General features: G+C 44.1%; 1 protein-coding gene and 2 pseudogenes across 1 annotated transcript; 1 reads left to right on the top strand and 2 right to left on the bottom strand.

Annotated features, from left to right (window-relative positions):
- Positions 1 to 553: 553 nt before the first annotated feature.
- Positions 554 to 2684, bottom strand: LOC117089307 (annotated as a pseudogene).
- Positions 2685 to 3048: 364 nt separating this feature from the next.
- LOC117089302 (protein SSX5-like) lies at positions 3049 to 9143 on the top strand. The gene is made up of 6 exons (XM_033220390.1): positions 3049 to 3090; positions 3689 to 3811; positions 3967 to 4081; positions 4745 to 4840; positions 6434 to 6483; positions 9009 to 9143. Exons 1-6 carry the CDS (start codon positions 3049 to 3051, stop codon positions 9093 to 9095), a joined length of 513 nt encoding a protein of 170 aa, XP_033076281.1. The 3' UTR covers positions 9096 to 9143.
- A 7053-nt stretch (positions 9144 to 16196) lies between these two features.
- Positions 16197 to 16649, bottom strand: LOC117089313 (annotated as a pseudogene).
- Between the last annotated feature and the right edge of the window lie 1642 nt (positions 16650 to 18291).

Genomic DNA, 18291 nt, shown 5'->3' with positions numbered 1-18291 from the left:
TATTGATATACAAATATTAATATCTTGGATGAACCTCCAGGGAATTATGCTGAGTGAAATAAGCCTCTAAAGTGTTACATACTATGAGATTTCATTTGTACAGCATTGTAGAAAAGATAAAATTGTAGAAATGAAAAACAGATTAGTGGTTGCCAGGGGTTAGGAATGGTGGATGGGAGGAGAGTGAGTATTACTAAAAATGAGTAGCACAAGGGATAGCATTGTGGTGATGGAAATGTTCTGTACCTTTTTTTTTTTCCCCAAAGGGATTCTCACTCTGTCACCTAGGCTGGAGTGCAGTGGCATGATCTCAGCTCACTACAACATCTACCTCTCAGGTTGGAGCAGTTCTCCTGTCTCAGCCTCCCATGCAGCTAGGACTACAGGCACCCACCACCTCACCCAGCTGATTTTTGTATTTTTAGTAGAGACGCGGCTTCTCCATGTTGGCCAGGCTGGTCTCAAACTTCTGACCTCAAGTGATCCACTAACCTCGCCCTCCCAAAATGCTGGAATTAGAGGCATGAACCACTGCACCTGGCCATGTTCTGTATCTTTTTTTTTTTTTTTTCTGAAATACAAGCGTTATTCTAAATTTAAAGAAATATTTAAAATAAACTTTTTTTAAACAAATTATAATCAAGCACTTAAAACAGTTTAGGAATGTTAAACACTAATTCTTAATTGAAAATAATGACATCCGTAGAATACATCCTGGTGTTGGCCAATGTGAAGTTTACTTAATATTAGTATTTTATATATGCTTAAACATTCATCCTTCCTAAAATTCAATGATAACAATGATTTGGCTTTATAAGGTGAAGACTTTTATGTAATTCTCTAGAGACAACATTTTCAAATAGAAAACATTTATACCAGCAAGGAAATTATAAAAACATATATAAAGTATACTGAAGGACGTGATTTAAAGTCTGTCTGTATATATAGATGCGTTTTGCCTTAGAAAGTACACATGCACATCAAAACACTTTCACTGAATATAGATGCCATTACATTCTCTTAACAAGGCAAAAGGCAAGTTCATAAACGTTGTTTTATTATATATCAACTGAAAAAAACATATATTCCACAAAAAGGTTTTGAAGACACATGGGAGTGGAATGTGCCCACATTAAGAGCCGAGCTTTTACAGGACCACTTGTCTTCAGCCGGCCACTTCAGCAACCACTGAAAACAGCTGCTACCCTCAGAAAGACAAGATGGTCTTGTTAATGATTTCAATGGACTCTCGAATCTCATCCTTGATCACCAGCGGAGGCGAAACCTGATGATGTCACCATGGATTGGCTTGGCCAGATGTCCACTGTCTCCAAGACATAGACACACCTTCCAAGCATCACAATCTTTGGTTTCTTTAATAATAATAGCTTTTAATAATTCCTTTCCTTGCCGGGCATGGTGGCTCATGCCTTTAATCCCAACACCTTGGGAGGCTGAGACGGGTGGATCATCTGAGATCAGGAGTTCAATATCAGCCAGGTCAACATGGTGAAACCTTGTCTCTACTAAAAATACAAAAATTACCTAGGCGTACTGGCACATGCTATTAATCCCAACTACTCAGGAGGCTGAGGCAGGAGAATCACTTGAACCCAGGAGGCAGAGGTTGCTGTGAGCCAAGATCGCACCATTGCCCTCCAACCTGGGCAACCAGAGTGAACCTCTGACTCAAAAATAAATAAGTTAACTAATAAAATAATTCTTATCCTCTTACGGCAGTTACAACATCAGAAGGTAGCTTCATGGGTTAATTTCTCAAGATAATGCCCATTTTTTCTGCATTTTCAGCAAGGCTTTCTTCTTCTAAAACCTCAAGGGCTGCGATGGCCACTCGGCAGCCTAGTGGATTGCCACCCTATGTGGACCCATGTCCCCCTGGCTTAATGGTCAGCATTATGTCATCATCCCACAGCATCGTAGACACAGAGTATCAGCCCCCAGAAAGGGCCTTTCCAAGGTGGACTATATCAGGTCTGATATTTTCGTGATCAACAGCTAGTCATCTACCAGTTCTGGCCAATCCTATCTGTATTTCAGTAGCAATAAACAGAACCAAGCTGGGAGGATGAGATGAGATGAGAGTAAGTTAAAATTCCACAAAGCTTGCTCTTCTTACGGAAATTCAGGCGGTTTTCCTTCCTTCCTTCCTTCCTTCCTTCCTTCCTTCCTTCCTTCGTTCCTTCCTTCCTTCCTTCCTCTCTCTCTCTCTCTCTCTCTCTTTCTTTCTTTCTTTTTTTTTTTTTTCTGGCACAGCATTGCTCTGTTGCCCAGGCTGGATGGCAGTAGTGTGATCTCAGCTCAACACAACCTCTGCTTCCAGGGTTCAAATCATTGAGTGAGCCCAGGAAGTGGAGACCAGCCTGGGAAACATAACAAAAGGTAGGGTGGTGCCTGCCTGCAGTCCAGAGGCCAAGGCGGGAGGATCACTTGGGCCCAGAAGGTCGAGACCAGCCTGGACAACATAGCGAACTTGTCTCTACTAAAAAAATTAAAAATATTAGTGGGGGCAGGGTGGTGTGAACCTGTAGTCTGGAGGCCGAGGTGGGAGGATTGCTTGAGCCCAGGAACCCAGGAGGTGGATACCAGCCCGGCCAACAGAGCAAAAGCCTGCCTCTCCTGAAAAAAAAAAAAAAAAATAGCAGGGTGGAATGGCACACACCCATAGTCCTAAGACCGAGGAGGAAGGATCGCTTGAGCCCAGGAGGTTGAGGCCAGCCTGGCCAACATAGCAAAACACAGTTTCTATTAAAAAAAAAAAAAATAGCGTGGGCAGGGTGGTGCATGCCTGTAGCCCTGAGGCTGGGCGGGAGGACTGATTGAGACCAGGAGGTCGAGACCAACCTGGTCAACAGAGCAAAACCATCTCTACTGAAAAAACAAAAATAAAAATATTAGTGGGGGCAGGGTGGTGCATGCCTGTAGTCCCAAGATCGAGGCGGGAGAATTGGCTAAGGCGGATGTAACCAACACCACAATCACATCCCATAAGTAAATACCTTTTCCTCTCTCCCGGGCTACAGGTAAAGGATGGTAATTGTGCACACCATACTTAGATTCACTTTCAAAAATGTAATCATAGGTTAGAGGGCCTTGGACTGTTTTTTTAGTTCCAACAGATGTAGAAGTATGGGATTTTTCCTAGGAACTCTCTAGTAACAAGAAATTTGGGCCACGCATGGTGGCTCACACTTGTAATCCCAGCATTTTGGAGGACACAGCTAGTGGATCACTTGAACCCGGGAGTAGGAGGTTGCAGAGAGCCACGATCACACCACTGCACCCCAGCCTGGCCAACAAAGTAAGACCCTGTCTCAAAATAAATAAATAAATAAATAAGTAAAGCTCACTCAGATCATTCTTTCTGGGCTCAAGTGATCCTCTCACCTCCGCCTCTGGACTACAGGCGCGTGCCACCCCACCCCTGCTACTCATTTGGTTTGCTTGTTTGTTTTTTTAGTAGAGACAGTTTCGCTATGTTGGCCAGGCTGGTCTGGACCTCCCGGGCTCAAGAGATCCACCCACCTTTGCAGAGTAGTAGCCCAGGGGACAGTTTAGGGTGACCAGGTTTCTGAGGAGGGGAGGACAGAGGTACTGGGGACAAGAAGCAGGGTCTCGGGGGAGATCTGGACCCTTGGGAGCCCCCCACCATCACTCTGTCATCACCTAGCATCCCTGGAGACAAGTCTGTGACCTTGCACTTCATTTGGTGACTCTCAGTCCATTCTGGAAGGTGGGAAGAGAGCCAGCCAGCAGCATTAAAGCCCTACTGTGTGGCAGGGGAGAAGCTAGGGTAGGTCCCCGATGTTGTCTCAGTTAGCCATGGCATCAACCAGGACGGATTATCATCTCCACTTCCCAGATCCAGCACACAGGAAGCGGCTCCAGCTGAATGGCAGACATGCCTAGCTGAGTCACTGCCAGAATTCCTTTTTTTTTTTTTTCTAGGCCTTTGATGATATTGCCAAATACTTCTCTAAGAAAGAGTGGGAAAAGATGAAATTCTCGGAGAAAATCATCTCTGTGTATATGAAGAGAAAGTATGAGGCCATGACTAAACTAGGTAACAGAAAGTTCTAGGTACAGACAAGTCTGGGGACACATGAGCATCCCTTTTCCTGCTTTGGCTACTTCTTAGGCTGCAGAAAGTACCCCACAATTTTTTCTGTGCAGGGAAAAACCGCAAGGCAACTTCTGGGTGTTCAGTTCTTCTGTATCCTGTCAGGGCTGAGGACAGGGAGTGGCCACAGTGGAGCTCAGACCTGGATCCTGCACGTTTCTCTCCCGTAGGTGTCTGTTCTGATGAGCCCAACTGTCTCTGTGGCGTCCTGGCACCCTGCCACCGACTGTACCTTCTTTCTTTCAGCTTGTCTCTCTCTCCTTTTTTTTTTTTTTTTTTTTTTAGTCAGAGTCTCAGTCTGTCACCTAGGCTAGAGTGTAGTACTGCAATCATAGCTCACTGTAGCCTCAAACTCCTGGGCTCAAACAATCTTCCTGCCCAGCCTCTGGAGTAGCTGAGGCTACAGGCACGTGCCACCATGCCCAACTTACATTATTTTATATTTTGTAGATACGGTGGTCTCTCTGTTGCCCAGGCTCGTCTTGAGCTCCTGGCCTCAACTTTTCCTCCATCCTCAGCCTCCCAAAGTGCTGGTACTACAGACATGAGCCACCATGCCAGGCCTAAGCTTGTCTCTTAAAGAATAAACATTTTGCTTCTTTCTAGGTTTCAAGGTCACCCTCCCACCTTTCATGCGTAATAAACGGGCCGCAGACTTCCAGGGGAATGATTTTGATAATGACCGTAACCGCAGGAATCAGGGTGAGTAGATGGGAAGGGGCTGGAAAGGGTCTCCTCAAGCCCAACTGCTTTTCAGCTCAGCTACCTGGGAAAGATCCTCAGGCATTTGTTCCCTCATACACATCAGAGCTGAGTGAAAAAAAAAAATGCATACAGAAAGTTAACTGCAGAGGCCATTCATATAAAAATTTAAAACATGCAAAAGAAGAATGTATATTTTTATGGATAATAAGTAAATGGTAAATGTATAAAAACATGAATGCAAATAAAATGCCATCAAATTGAGAAGAATGGCTGTAAGTGGAGAAGGAGGGAGGATAGGGACAGATGAGTACTGCATAGACAGCTTCAGCCGTGACTTGCTGATAGTGTGTTTTGTTTATTTGTTTATTTTTTCTCTCTCTTTTTGTGATGGAGTTTCACTCTTGTTGCCCAGGCTGGAGTACAATAGCATAATCTCAGCTCACTGCAACCTTCAACTCCTGGGTTCAAGCGATTCTCCTGCACCTGCCTCCCGAGCAGCTGGAATTACAGGCACTGCACCTACACCCAGCTAATTTTGGTATTTTTGGTAGAGATGGGTTTCACCATGTTGGCCAGACTGGTCTCAAATTTCCTGACCTCAGGTGATCCACCTGCCTCAGCCTCCCAAAGAGTTGAGTTTACAAGCGTGAGTTACCACTCCTGGTGTGTTTATAGAATTTCTAATATTCTGAAAAAATAAATCAGATCTAACATAGCAGTGGGATAATGTTGAGATCAAACTGGACTCAATAGTATTCCACATACTTTTCTGTGTGTTTGAAATATTTCTTTTTTAAAGGGCATATTGTTCTTGCTAAGCACTGTTAATGAATCAAAGGACAGTTAAGAAAACGTTACAAGTGAAAACTTAAAAAAAAACTTTAAATCGCAGATCCGCAAAAAACTTCCAGAGTTCGTTTCATTAACAGAATGTCCGTATTGGATAAGTATCTTACGAAGAGGATGAACACATTATGTAATAAAGATCGCTGTTTCACTGTATTTTATCAAAACCAAATCGCCTTCTCATTCCCAAAAAACCCTGAATCTCCATGACGAGCTTGGAAGAGAGTTTGAAACACTGAAAGAGTGAATCTAGTGCTTGAGTATCTGCCAAGTTTTTGACATTAAAGGAGTGTTTTTATACTGAAAATATTTCAGAGCCACTGGACTAAATCATCCATGGTTCATCACACATTTAACAGCTTAATTCACATACTATAAGATTCACCCATTTCAAGTGTACAATGATTTTTAGTTGTTGCACATCTTGGGTGGATACAGTTCAGATTCCCAACCGATCAATTTAATTATTTGGGAGAAAGTAAAAGATACGTAATGAAATAAGATGAGAGTGTGATGGGGTTTAGTCCCCATTTGATAAACTATGAGATGGAAAATTCTGAACTGATGCCACAGATAAGTGAACCAACCATTACTAAATGTAATTCAGAAGCAAATCTCAAATAACTCCTCAACATTGAGTGGACTCATAACCCTCTGCTGCAGAATGCCCTCATGCGACAGAAGTCTCTCTAGAGTTTGGAAATCTTTCCCAACCAAGAAAAATTCTGATGTGTTCTCTTTCAGTTGAACGTCCTCAGATGAGTTTCGGCATGCTCCAGGGAATCTTCCCAAAGGTGAGTATCTCTCAAATCTAAAGGACCAGAGACCCCTTGTCCCTTCACGGATGCGAACACTGGTAAGAGTGGGAGAATATCAAAAATACACTCACTGCCTCCTTCTCCCCATGTCTGTCACAAAACCTGATGTAGCACCAATGGCTTAATACTACTAAGAGTTGTGATCCTTAATACTTCTTTTGTTTTCATAGTGATGCCAGATATTCTAAACAGTTTACATGGATTAATTTATTTAATACTTAAGAAGACCTATATGACGATGTTTCTATTATTATCTCCAAATAATAACGAGTCACACACTTCAGTTTTCATCCATATAAAAGCCATGTGACTTGGCGCAAATCTTCTAAGTTCTTTGAACTCCAGATTCCTGGTCCGTGAAATGGAAGTAAAGAATCATAGTTCATGTTATAGATCCTAGCTATCAGCAGCATAATAATAAAATGAGGCTATCGTGGAACAGAGATGTTAAAGAATGTTCCTGGGGTACAGTGGCAGGGGTAGTCGAATCCAGAGCTCCAAGCCATTTAAAGCTCATTCACGTTTGCATTTGTTTATGAAGTTCAGATGTTGCTCACTAGGGCTTTACCCCATAGGGCCTGCTGGTGCTTCTGTTGAGACACCCACTCTCACAACAGGAAGGACCAGCTGGCCTCTGCTCTGTCACCGGGGCCACTCGCATCGCTTAGGAATCCTTTGACTCTTGGCCCCTCCCTCCTTCGAGCTCCACGAAGGCCTTGCCTACACCTGGGGCATCCTGGAAGCCCCAGTCCCAGCCCAGGGGATCCATCGGAGGCCCCTGAATAAGTGATCCCACAAGTGCAGATTCAACTCTGGTTTAGAGGGTAAAGGGATCTGGGAGTTGGGTTGCCATTGTGGAGACCGAATTCAAAGAAGGATCATGAAAAGTATTAGATTTTTATTATTACTACATTTAAACAGTGTTTGCAAGCTCAGAGAGGACATTCCTTTAGCCTGTTTTACACGTATTTTTCACTATTTCATAAGTGAAAAAGCTGTATAAATGTAGCTTAACAATGTTGGTCAGTGACACATCCCAGTAAAACCAGAATTGGTATGGGTCCAGGCTGGGCTGAGGAGCTTGCCCAGCTCCAGATGAGATGTTAGAGATGACTTCCAGAGACACGGACTGGAGTTTTCATCCATATAAAAAACCATGTGACTTGGGGCAAGTCTTCCAAATTTTCTCAGCTCCAGTTTCCATAAAATGGAAACAAAGAATCATAGTTCATAAATCGTTTGGAGGCATTAAATTTAATCCCGAAGTCCTGATGACATGAAAGGTGCTCAAGCATTTCTATCTGTGATGACCTGGGATCATATCACACTCAACTCAATGCCTGATACCCAATACAGGTGTACTTCAGAGATATTGCAGGTTCGGTTCCAAAACACTGCAATAAAGTGAGTCACACACATTTTGTGTGTGTGTTTTGCAGTGCATAAAAACATTATGTTTACACTATACTGTAGTCTTCTAAGTGTGCAATAGCATTATGTCTAAAAATGTACCTGCCTTAATTTTAAAATAATTAATTGTTTAAAATGCTAACAATCTTCTGAGCCTTCAGTGAGTCACATTCTTTTTGCTGGTGGAGGGTCTTGTCTCGGTGTTGATGGCTGCTGGCTGATCAAGGTGGTGATTGTTGAAGGGTGGAGTGGCTGTGGCAGCTTCATAAAAGAAGACAACAATGAAATTTGCGACATCGATTAGCTCTCCCTTTCATGAAGCACATCTCTGTAGTATGTGATGCTATTGGATAGCATTTTACCCACAGTAGAACTTCTTTCAAAGTTGGAGTGGATCCTCTCTAGCTATGAAAGTCCTAGATGGCATCTTCTTCCAATAGAAGGCTATTTTATCCATACTGGAAATCTGTTGTTTAGTGTAGCCACCTTCAACAGTGATCTTAGCTAGATCTTCTGGATAAGTTGCTTCAGCTTCTCCATCAGGGTTTGCTGCTTCTCCTTGCACTTTTATGTTATGGAGACGGCTTCCTTCCGTAAACCTCACGAACCACCCTCTGCTAGCTTCACACATTTCTCCTGCAGCTTCTTCACCTCTCTCAGCTTTCATGGACTTGAAGAGGGTTCTGGTCTTGCTTTGAATTAGACTTTGGCTTAAGGGAATGTTGTGGCTGGGTTTATGTTCTATCCTGACCACCCAAACTTTCTCTATTTGAGCAATAAGGCTGTTTTGCTTTCTTGTTCGTGTGTTCACTGGAGTATTAGTATTATTATTTCCTTCAAGAACTTTACCTTTGCATTATATACTATTATTTCCTTCAAGAACTTTTCCTTTGCATTCACAGCTTGGCTGTTTGGTGCAAGAGGCCGAGCTTTCAGCCCGTCTTGGCTTTCAGCATGCCTTCCTCACTAAGCTTAGCCATTTGTAGCTTCTGATTTAAAGTGAGAGACATGCAACTCTTCCTTTCATTTGAACACTTAGTGGCCATTGTAGGGTTCTTAATCGTCCTAATTTCAGTGTTACTGTGTCTCAGGATATAGGGAGGCCCAAGAAAAGGAAGAGAGATGGAAAGCAGCTCATCGGTGGAGCAGTCAGAACACACATAACATTCATCGATTAAGTTTATCATCTTCTATAGGTGCAGTTCCTGCTACCCCCAAAATAATTACGCAAGCCCCCCCCCCACCCTGTTTCCTGTTCAGCATGTACTCCCCTCATCCGATTCCCCTCTATCAGTCACTGACAGTTAATAAATACTTGCAAACGTCCCTCAGTTGTTTGCTCCTGTCATTGTGCACACAGCTCTGTGCACATGTGTGAATATTTCTTTAGGATAGATTCTTAGAAGTGCAATTGCTGCATCAAAGGAGTCATTTATTTAACAAAAACGTAATGCGTGCATACTTTTGCTGAGAGCTGTTCTAGGTGCTGGAGAGACATCAGGGAACAAGGCAGACAGATGTTCCTGACCACCATTCTAGAGGAGGATGTTTTCAGTTGTTGGTTTTCTACTTTCTTTCTTTCTTTCTTTCTTTCTTTCTTTCTTTCTTTCTTTCCTTCTTTTTCTTTCATTCATTCTTTCGTTCTTTCTTTCCTTCAGTCTCTCTCTCTCTCTCTCTATCACTCTCTCCCTTTCTTTCTTTCTTTGCGTCTTTCTTTCATTCTTTTGACAGGGTCTTGCTCTGTCCAGGCTGGAATGGAGGGGGGTGATCATACCTCAATGTAGCCTTGAACTACTCGGCTCAAGCAATCCTCCCACCTCAGCCTCCAGAGTCGCTGTGACTACAGGCACGCACCATCATGCCCCATTAATTTTTTTAGGTTTTGTCTAGAGAAGGTCGCTGTATTATCCAGGCTGGTCTTGAACTCCTGGGCTCAAGTGATCCTCCCACCTTCATCTCCTAAAGTGCTGGGATTACAGGCATTAGTCTCCTTGCCTGGCCTCCAGTTTTTATTATGATAGAGACTATACACTTCAGTCTTGGAGCAGGATTCTGCAGCAGGTGGTTGGGCATCGTGATCTTTGCTCTCTGAACAATTTTCAAGTTCTAGGGCTGGGACGGTCCTTTTGGGAGTACGTGGGAGGAGACACAGATGAAATCGTCATCTGGGGAATGTGGAGGAATGAGAAAGATGCGTGCACGGTAGACCCTATGATGGACAGGGAATAGAAGAGTCCACTTAGTCTCCATGCAGGGGAGAAACGGTGGGAACGTCCCCTGGACAGAAGCATGAGACTGCCCGTCAAGGGTCTCACCAAGGGCCTGGGGGCTGGGGTGGGGACGATGATTTGGAAATGGGACAGTTCTTTCTCACAGGTACCACTGCACGGTGCAGAGGGGAAACAGTTGTGGGGAAGGGTTAGAACAAACCATTGTGTGCGAATGGAGACATTAAGGTTCCATTCACACACAACGGACTTGAAACACCAGCCCCAGGTGGAGGCAGGATTGGAGCTGTTTTGACTGTTTGTGGCCCATCACCTTGGCCTCCTGGTTCTCCCCAGCCTTGGAAGGAGGACACTATCATCATTATGCCTATATGATAGATGAGAGACGGAGTCTCAGACAGATGGTAGGCGTCTTGTCACAGGTCCTACAGCTGGCAGGTGCAGGAGGGGCTGAGTTTGGAGCTCACTGACTCTAGAAACATTAAGGAGGACAAATGTGTGTGATGGAGGGAGGGAGAATTGAACAAGCCCCGGGTTCTGTCCCAAGTCACAAGGTAAAGGCTGTGGGTTCATTTTCTCAAGATAAGGAGCCCTAGGAGAGAGAAAGTGCAGGGAGGGAGAGGCAATCGTGGTCACAGTGGGGACAGTGGGAGACAGAGATATGCAGGGTGGGCTGAAGAGGGGCAGGGAAAGAAACAGGGGAGACCCAAGGCCAATGTGGGCTTCCCCTGCATTTTGGCACAAGTCTCAATCTGTTTTATTCTCCAAAAGAAAACTGACAGGCTGGGTGTGGTAGCTCACGCCTGTAATCCCAGCACTTTGGTAGGCTAAGGCGGGTGTATCCCCTTACGACAGGAGTTCAAGACCAGCCTGGCCAAGACGGTGAAATCCCATCTCTACTAAAAATACAAATATATATATATATGTATTAGCCAGGCATTGGAGGTGCATGCCTGTAGTCTCAGCTAATAGGGCAGCTGAGGCAGGAGGATCACTTGAACTCCAAAGGTGGAGACTGCAGTGAGTCGAGATTGTGCCACTGCACTCCAGCCTGGGTGACAGAGATTCTATCTCAATAAATAAATAAATAAGAAAGAAAGAGAAAAAGAAAATTCACTTCACAGGCAATAGATAGTTATAAAGTGATACTTTATGGAAGATTTCATAGGGGAGACTGATGGAAATAAAGGAAGTATAAATTTTACAGAGCTGAGCAGTTCACTGCAGAAATCAATAGAATTGCCTTTTTCTCCAAAAATTTTACCCCTAAGCTCTTCTACTACTGGTTCTTTTAGTCCTTCCTTCTATTCCAAATCCTCAAATTGTCCATTTCCTTATTGGGATAATTTTCCTCTGCCCAGATCTGGGTCCTCCACAACACTTAACACTGTCTTCGGCTGTTTGAATGCCCATTGTTTTAGCTCAGGTTCCCAAGGAAACAGGCTTTGGGCCACACAGGACACCTCCAGACAGACTATACTGAGAAACCATGTCTGGAACAGTGCATGGGGGAGGAGAAGAGAGGCAATTTACATACCTGGCTCTCACTCTTGGTTCCTTTTCTTATTGCTCAAAATTTACCCCACAGGCACGAACTCCCCTACACTTCTAGATTGCGTCACCTGCCCCTTTGACAGCTGTCTGGGAAGCCAGATCCCACACTTTGAAGTGTAGTGTTTCATACAATCCAAAAGTGGGAGCAGAGGCCAGGCGTGGTGGCTCACGCCTGTAATCCTAGAACTTTGAGAGGCTGAGGCAGGCGGATCATGAGGTCAGGAGTTCAAGACCAGCCTGGCCAGCATGGTGAAACCCCATCTCTATCAACAATACAAAAATTAGCTGGGCATGGTGGTGCATGCCTGTAATCCCAGCTACTCGGGAGGCTGAGGCAAGAGAATCACTTGACCCTGGGAGGCAGAAGTTGCAGTGAGCTGAGATCGCACCACTGCACTTCAGCCTGGGTGACAGCAAGACTCCATCTAAAAAACAAACAAACAAACAAAAGTGGTAGCAGAAGTCAGAAAACCCAGGTATGTAGCTACTTTGCCTGGTTGTACAGGAGCAGCCAAGGGTGAAAATTGAATACTCCCAGGCAAGTCCTAAGTTCACTGAGTAATTGGAGTAGCCATCTGTGTTAATTAATTGCCTTTATCTGAAAGAAAAAATAAAGCTCACATCTCTATGACAACCGGGTGCTTACAGTTTGGAGCAAGGCACCTAGGCTAAACTCCCCTGCTGACAGGGAGACAAGGACATCATCTTCCTCGATGTTCACATTTCAAAGAGACTGCTTCAATGCCCTGAAGAAAGACATTTCTAGGGGCTGGGCATGGTGGCTCACACCTGTAATCCCAACACTTTGGGAGGCTGAGGCTGGAGGATCACTTGAGACCTGGAGTTCAAGTTCAAGACATTCCTGGGTTCTAGGGTGGCCAGAGGCTTAGAGATCAAAGGAAGAATTTACAAATACAAATTTTCTCAAGGAAATGCTCTAAGGAAAGTGAAATGGGGAAAGGTCTCTTCTTTCCTTTTGGCAACAGGAAAAACTCAATTTTATGTTTAGTTACCCTTACAATTTCCCCCTTTCGTTATTCTTTTATAGTAACACTACAATTTTCCAATTATCTCCACTGCTGCTTCTGTCTTTCTCTGGGTAGTTTACAGCCACCTAGATATCCAACAAGTCCATAGTAAGATTCAAAGCTAAGCAATTATCAGGATTATAATAGAATGACTCTTTTTCTTTTTTGGGGGGGACAGAGTTCAGCTCTTGTTGCCTAGGTTGGGGTGCAATGGTGCAATGTTGGCTCACTGCAACCTCTGTCTCCCGAGTTCAAGCTGCTCTCCTGCCTCAGCCTCCCGAGTAACTGGGATTACAGGCATGGGCCACCACGCCCAGCTAATTTTGTATTTTTAGTAGAGATGGGGTTTCACCATGTTAGCCAGGCTGGTCTTGAAATCCTCACCCAAGGTGATCAGCCCACCTTGGCCTCCCAAAGTGTTAGGATTACAGACTTAAGCCACCATGCCCTGCCTAGAAAGAATTTTTAAATTCAGTATAAAGCTCACCTTGTTGGAGTGGGGGGAACTTAACACATCATACTGGTTAATTGTGTCAAAGTCAAAATAAATTATAGAGACAAATCCCTGAATCAAATGCTCTATTTGGGAATCATAAAACTGCAATTCAGGGCATACACACGGACTAGGGTGGTCTTCAGTATGTCCAACCAACAAAGAGAAGTTGGAAGTTTTATTAGAAAGAAAAATGTTACATATTGTTTTGAAATGAGACTCATTGGCCCTGGAGAAGCTGGTTCATTCGCACAATCAGCTTTCACATTCCCTCTTTTGATGAACATCTTTCTTTGAAAACCTCACTGATCAGCCATCTTTTTTTTTTTTTTTTTTTTTTTTTTTTTTTTTTTTTGAGACGGAGTCTCGCTCTGTCGCCCGGGCTGGAGTGCAGTGGCCGGATCTCAGCTCATTGCAAGTTCCACCTCCCAGGTTTACGCCATTCTCCTGCCTCAGCCTCCCGAGTAGCCGGGACTACAGGCGCCCGTCACCTCGCCCGGCTAGCTTTTTTGTATTTTTTAGTAGAGACGGGGGTTTCACCGTGTTAGCCAGGATGGTCTCGAACTCCTGACCTCGTGATCCGCCCGTCTCGGCCTCCCAAAGTGCTGGGATTACAGGCTTGAGCCACTGCGCCCGGCTGATCAGCCATCTTAAAGTGAGGCTTCATTGTCACTCCATGCCAGGATGGACCTGGGCCGGTTGTCTATGTCCCATGTCAAGGGAAAGGTAAGGGAGTCTATATCAGGGACGTGAGCCACACTTGAACAAAAAAGAGGTCAGAAGGAAAAAAAAAAAATTCAGGCAGGTTTGTCTGGAGTTCAGCAACAAGTTCCATCTTATTAGTCCCACCTGTATTAGCAATCATCTTGAAGCACTGGGCCAACATAATCTTGTTGGCGGAACTGGCTTAACAAATATTAGACCAACAAAAGAATGGAGCTCAGAGATCATAATACAAAACTACTTAGCAATCATTTTATTTTGTATTATTGAGATGGAATCTTGCTCTGTCGCCCAGGTTGGAGTGCAGTGGCACGATCCCGGCTCACTACAACCTCCACCTCCTGGGTTCACATGATTCTACTGCCTCATCCTCCCTAGTAGCTGGGAGTACAGGTGCCCACCACCACTCCATGCTAATTTTTGTATTTTCAGTAGAGACAGGATTTTACCACATCGACGCTAACTGCAACCTTCGCCTCCTGGGTTCAAGCAATTCTCCTGTCTCAGCCTCCTGAGTAGCTGGGATTACAGGTGTCCGTCACCACATCCGGCTAATTTTTTTTGTATTTTTTGTAGAGACCAGGGTTCACCATGTTGGCCAGGCTCATCTCGAACTCCTGACCTCAGGTGATCTGCTTGCCTCGGCTTCCCAAAGTGCTGGGATTATAGGCGTGAGCCACCATACCCGGTTCATCCTAGATTTTTAGATAAACCCAACCGTCAACCAGAAAAATTTTAAATCTACCTATACACTGGAAGCCCCTGCTTCGAGTTGTCCTGCCTTTCTGGACCAAACCAATGTATTTCTTAAATGTGTTGGATTGAGTCTCCATAATATCTATAACACCAAGCTGCACCCCGACCTCCTTGGGCAACTCAGAACCCTCTGAGGCCGCGTCATGGGCCATGGTCACTCCCATTTGGCTCAGAATAAATCTCTTCAAATGTTTTCCAGAGTTTGACTCATTTCATCAGCAGACTTCAGGAACAGAGCTGTTTCTGTTTTTAGTAATTTTATGGGGAAAAGTTGAATCTAGTCTATTCTATATGTAGATAACAAGAACTTGGCCAGGCGCAGTGGCTCATGCCTGTAATCCAAGTACTTTTGGAGGCTGAGGTGAGTGGATCACAAGGTCAAGAGATCAAGACCATCCTGTCCAACATGGTGAAACCCCATTTCTACTAAAAATACAAAAATTAGCTGGGCGTGGTGGTGTGCACCTGTAATCTTAGCTACTCTGGAGGCTGAGGCAGGAGAATCACTTGAACAGGGGAGGTGCAGGTTGCAGTGAGCCAAGATCGCGCCACTGCACTCCAGCCTGGTGACAGAGTGAGATTCCCTCTCAAATACAAACAAACACAAAACCAAGACCTTGAAACAACACAGAGAGCTACAATCTAATAACTGGTCTATTAGAACTTTTCTTTAGCAACATAATTTTTCTCTATATATTGATCACTTAGGAATCTCAGATTTAAAAACCTCTTGAGGATAGAAAGTCAAACCAAGGCAGACTTCAGATTTCACCTACATTCTTAAGATTCCTGGGCCTGTCAGAAAGTGACCGTTTTTATTTACTCACTGTAAAGCTAAAAACACTTGAAGTGAGCCATTCCATGCATTTTGATGAAAGACTTGGTAATATAACCAATGATTTATTATTTTTTTTTTTCTTTTTGAGACAGGTTCTTGTTCTGTTGCCCAGGCTGGTGAGCAGTGGCAAGATCTCAGCTCACTGCAGCCTGCACCTCCTGGGTTCAACCAATTCTCCTGCCTCGGCTTCCTGAGTAGCCAAGATTACAGGTCTGTGCCACCACGTCTGGCTAAATTTTTTTGTATTTTTAGTAGATATGTGGTTTCGCCATGTTGGCCAGGCTGGTCTCAAACTCCTCACCTCAGGTGATCCACCCTCCTCAGCCACATAAAGGACTGGGATTACAGGCTCAAGCCACTGCGCCCAGACCTATAACCAATGTTTTCAGTTGTATCCCTCTATAAAGACAGAGCAGAGGTGTTTTTTGTTTGTTTGTTTGTTTTTGTTCTTGTTCTTTGTGCTTAAAAAATAAAGTGGGCCAGCTTCAATGCCTCACACCTGTATTCCCAGAATTTGGGAGGCCACTTGAGCCCAGGAGTTCAGGACCAGCCTGGCCAACATAATGAGATCCCCATCTCAAAAAACAAAAAACAAACAAACAAACAAAGAAAAAAACAAAGGAAAAGAGAAGAGAAAAGAAGAGAAGAGAAGTATAGTTTTATTACTACCTGCATGCAGGGCCTGCATGAGGTGGTGGGTGTGCTGGGCCCAGGGGACGTGTGGGCTGTGAGGAGATGGTGATGGCGAGGCTGGAAGGAAAGGGGGTGGCTTGGAAACCAGGCCCAGGGGATCCTCAGACCCCCTTCTTGGAATGGGCAGCCTTGAGAAAAGAGTCATGGGAAGCCACAGTCATGCCATCCATCAGATGCAGAAATTCTTGGAAATCTAGTTGCCCATCACTAGTGAGGTCCAGTTTCTTCATCATGTGGTCAAAGACACTGGGGTCCTTCTGGTTCTTTGTGAAGGCATCCAGTTCTGTATTCATGAAGCTTGGGAACTCCATCTTGGGCTGATTGCTGTTGTAACTATCCTTTCAAGCCTATTTCTGGAAAATAGCAATCAGGGACTTGATGCACTGCTCTGTCTCTGTAGGGCTGGAGATTTTCGCCATGTTGGAGTTGACTGAGGCATCAAGAGCAGGTTTTTACTGGACCCGTGTAAATAACCATATTGCCATAAGAACGTTTACAAATAGTTTTTGAATTCTGGAGGAATTGAGTAGAAAGAAAAACTGAACACTTCCATCTTAGTTTACAAAAGTATACTTTATCAAATTGTTGTAAACTACAGATAGTTTAACAGATAAAATTTTCTCTTTTTTTTTTCATCGTTTTGAGAAAGGGTTGTGCTCTGTTGCACAGGTTGGAGTGTAGTGGTGCAAACACGGCTCCCTGCAATCTCTGCCTCCTGGCTCAACTGATCATCCCACCTCGGCCTCCCAAGTAGCTGGGACCACAGGCATGCGCTACCATGCCCAGCCAAGTTTTGTATTTTTTTGTAGAGACAGGGTTTTGCCATGTTGCCCAGAGTGGTCTTGAACTTCTAGACTCAAGCGATCCTCCCATCTTGGCCTTCCAAAGTGAGCCACCACATTCCACCAGAAAATATTCTTATATGTGGAAAACAAAACATTTAAGTAAAAAACAAAGTTTTTATTTTCTTAATTTTTTTTTTAGAGATGGGTCGCCTATGTTTGCCAGGTTGGTCTTGAACTCCTGCACTCAAGGGATCCTCCTGTCTTAGCCTCCCAAAGTGCTGGGATTACAGGTGTGAGCCACTGCTCCCAGCCCAAGACCAAATAAAGTTTTAAATAAAGGTCAAAAATACATTAGCTTTATCAGTTATTTAGCCTCATGTAATTAATTTTTGTTCTGCTTGATCTTGTTGATCAGTTGCATGAACCCATCAGTTTCTGTTCGAGTTTTGAAAAAAAATTATTTAGTTCATTGATCTGAAATTTATTAGAAATCTATATTCAACAGTAATTGTTAGAATCTTTTTTATGACTCTGATTCTATATGCCTTTAGAGAAGAATCAGCACTGTAGGTGAAAAAAAACAGAATGATGATGATTGGTTCAAGCCAGGGATCCCAGCACTTTGGGAGGCCGAGGCAGGCGGATGACTTGAGGCCAGGAATTCAAGACCAGCCTGAGCAACATGGTAAAACCTCTTCTCTATTAAAAGGACAAAACATTAGCTGTGCACGGTGGCCTGCGCCTGTGATTCCAGGTATTCTGAGTAATGAGAATTGCTTGAACCCAGAAGACAGAGGTTGCGGTGAGCCGAGATCACGCCGTTGCACTCCAGCCTGGGCGAAAGAGAGACTCCGTCTCAAAAGAAAAACAAAACAAAACGAAACCCTAGACTCAACAGAAAGGAATGCCTGGGTTAAGATAAAGGATTGTGGAGACACAAGTTCATATAAGCAGAGGAAGCCTTCAGGTTCTAGGCTTCAGAGATAATAGGTTGTAACATGTTTCTTGTCAGACTTCAAGTCTGTGTTGAAGTTGATGTCAGAGAGGTATAATAAGGCATGTCTGACCCCCATTTCCTGTCGTGGCCTGAGACCATCTCTCAGGTTAAATTTTAAAAGAGCCCTGGCTGAGGAGGAAGTCCATTCAGATGGTTGCGGGGTAGCAGGGGTTAGGATTTTATTATTGATTTACAAGTCCTATACGATAAAAGTGCATAGATTTTAAAGAACAAGTCTCATGCCTGGTGTATGGACCACACAAAAAGTTCACCAAAGTG

The sequence above is a fragment of the Trachypithecus francoisi genome, unplaced genomic scaffold, assembly GCF_009764315.1.
Source record: "Trachypithecus francoisi isolate TF-2019V2 unplaced genomic scaffold, Tfra_2.0 Contig00818, whole genome shotgun sequence".
NCBI classification, from domain to species: Eukaryota; Metazoa; Chordata; class Mammalia; order Primates; family Cercopithecidae; genus Trachypithecus; species Trachypithecus francoisi.
The sequence above is the reverse complement of the archived record's forward strand: the minus strand, read 5'-3'. Positions and strand labels throughout refer to the sequence as shown.

Excerpts from the sequence above, each read along its gene's own strand:
- LOC117089302 (XM_033220390.1), top strand. The coding sequence starts at position 3,049 with ATGGTAATTGTGCACACCATACTTAGATTCACTTTCAAAAAT. Across the intron at positions 3,812-3,966 it reads GTGGCAGGGGAGAAGCTAGG|GCCTTTGATGATATTGCCAA; the intron begins GTAGGTCCCCGA and ends TTTTTTTTCTAG. Across the intron at positions 6,484-9,008 it reads TCCAGGGAATCTTCCCAAAG|GATATAGGGAGGCCCAAGAA; the intron begins GTGAGTATCTCT and ends ACTGTGTCTCAG.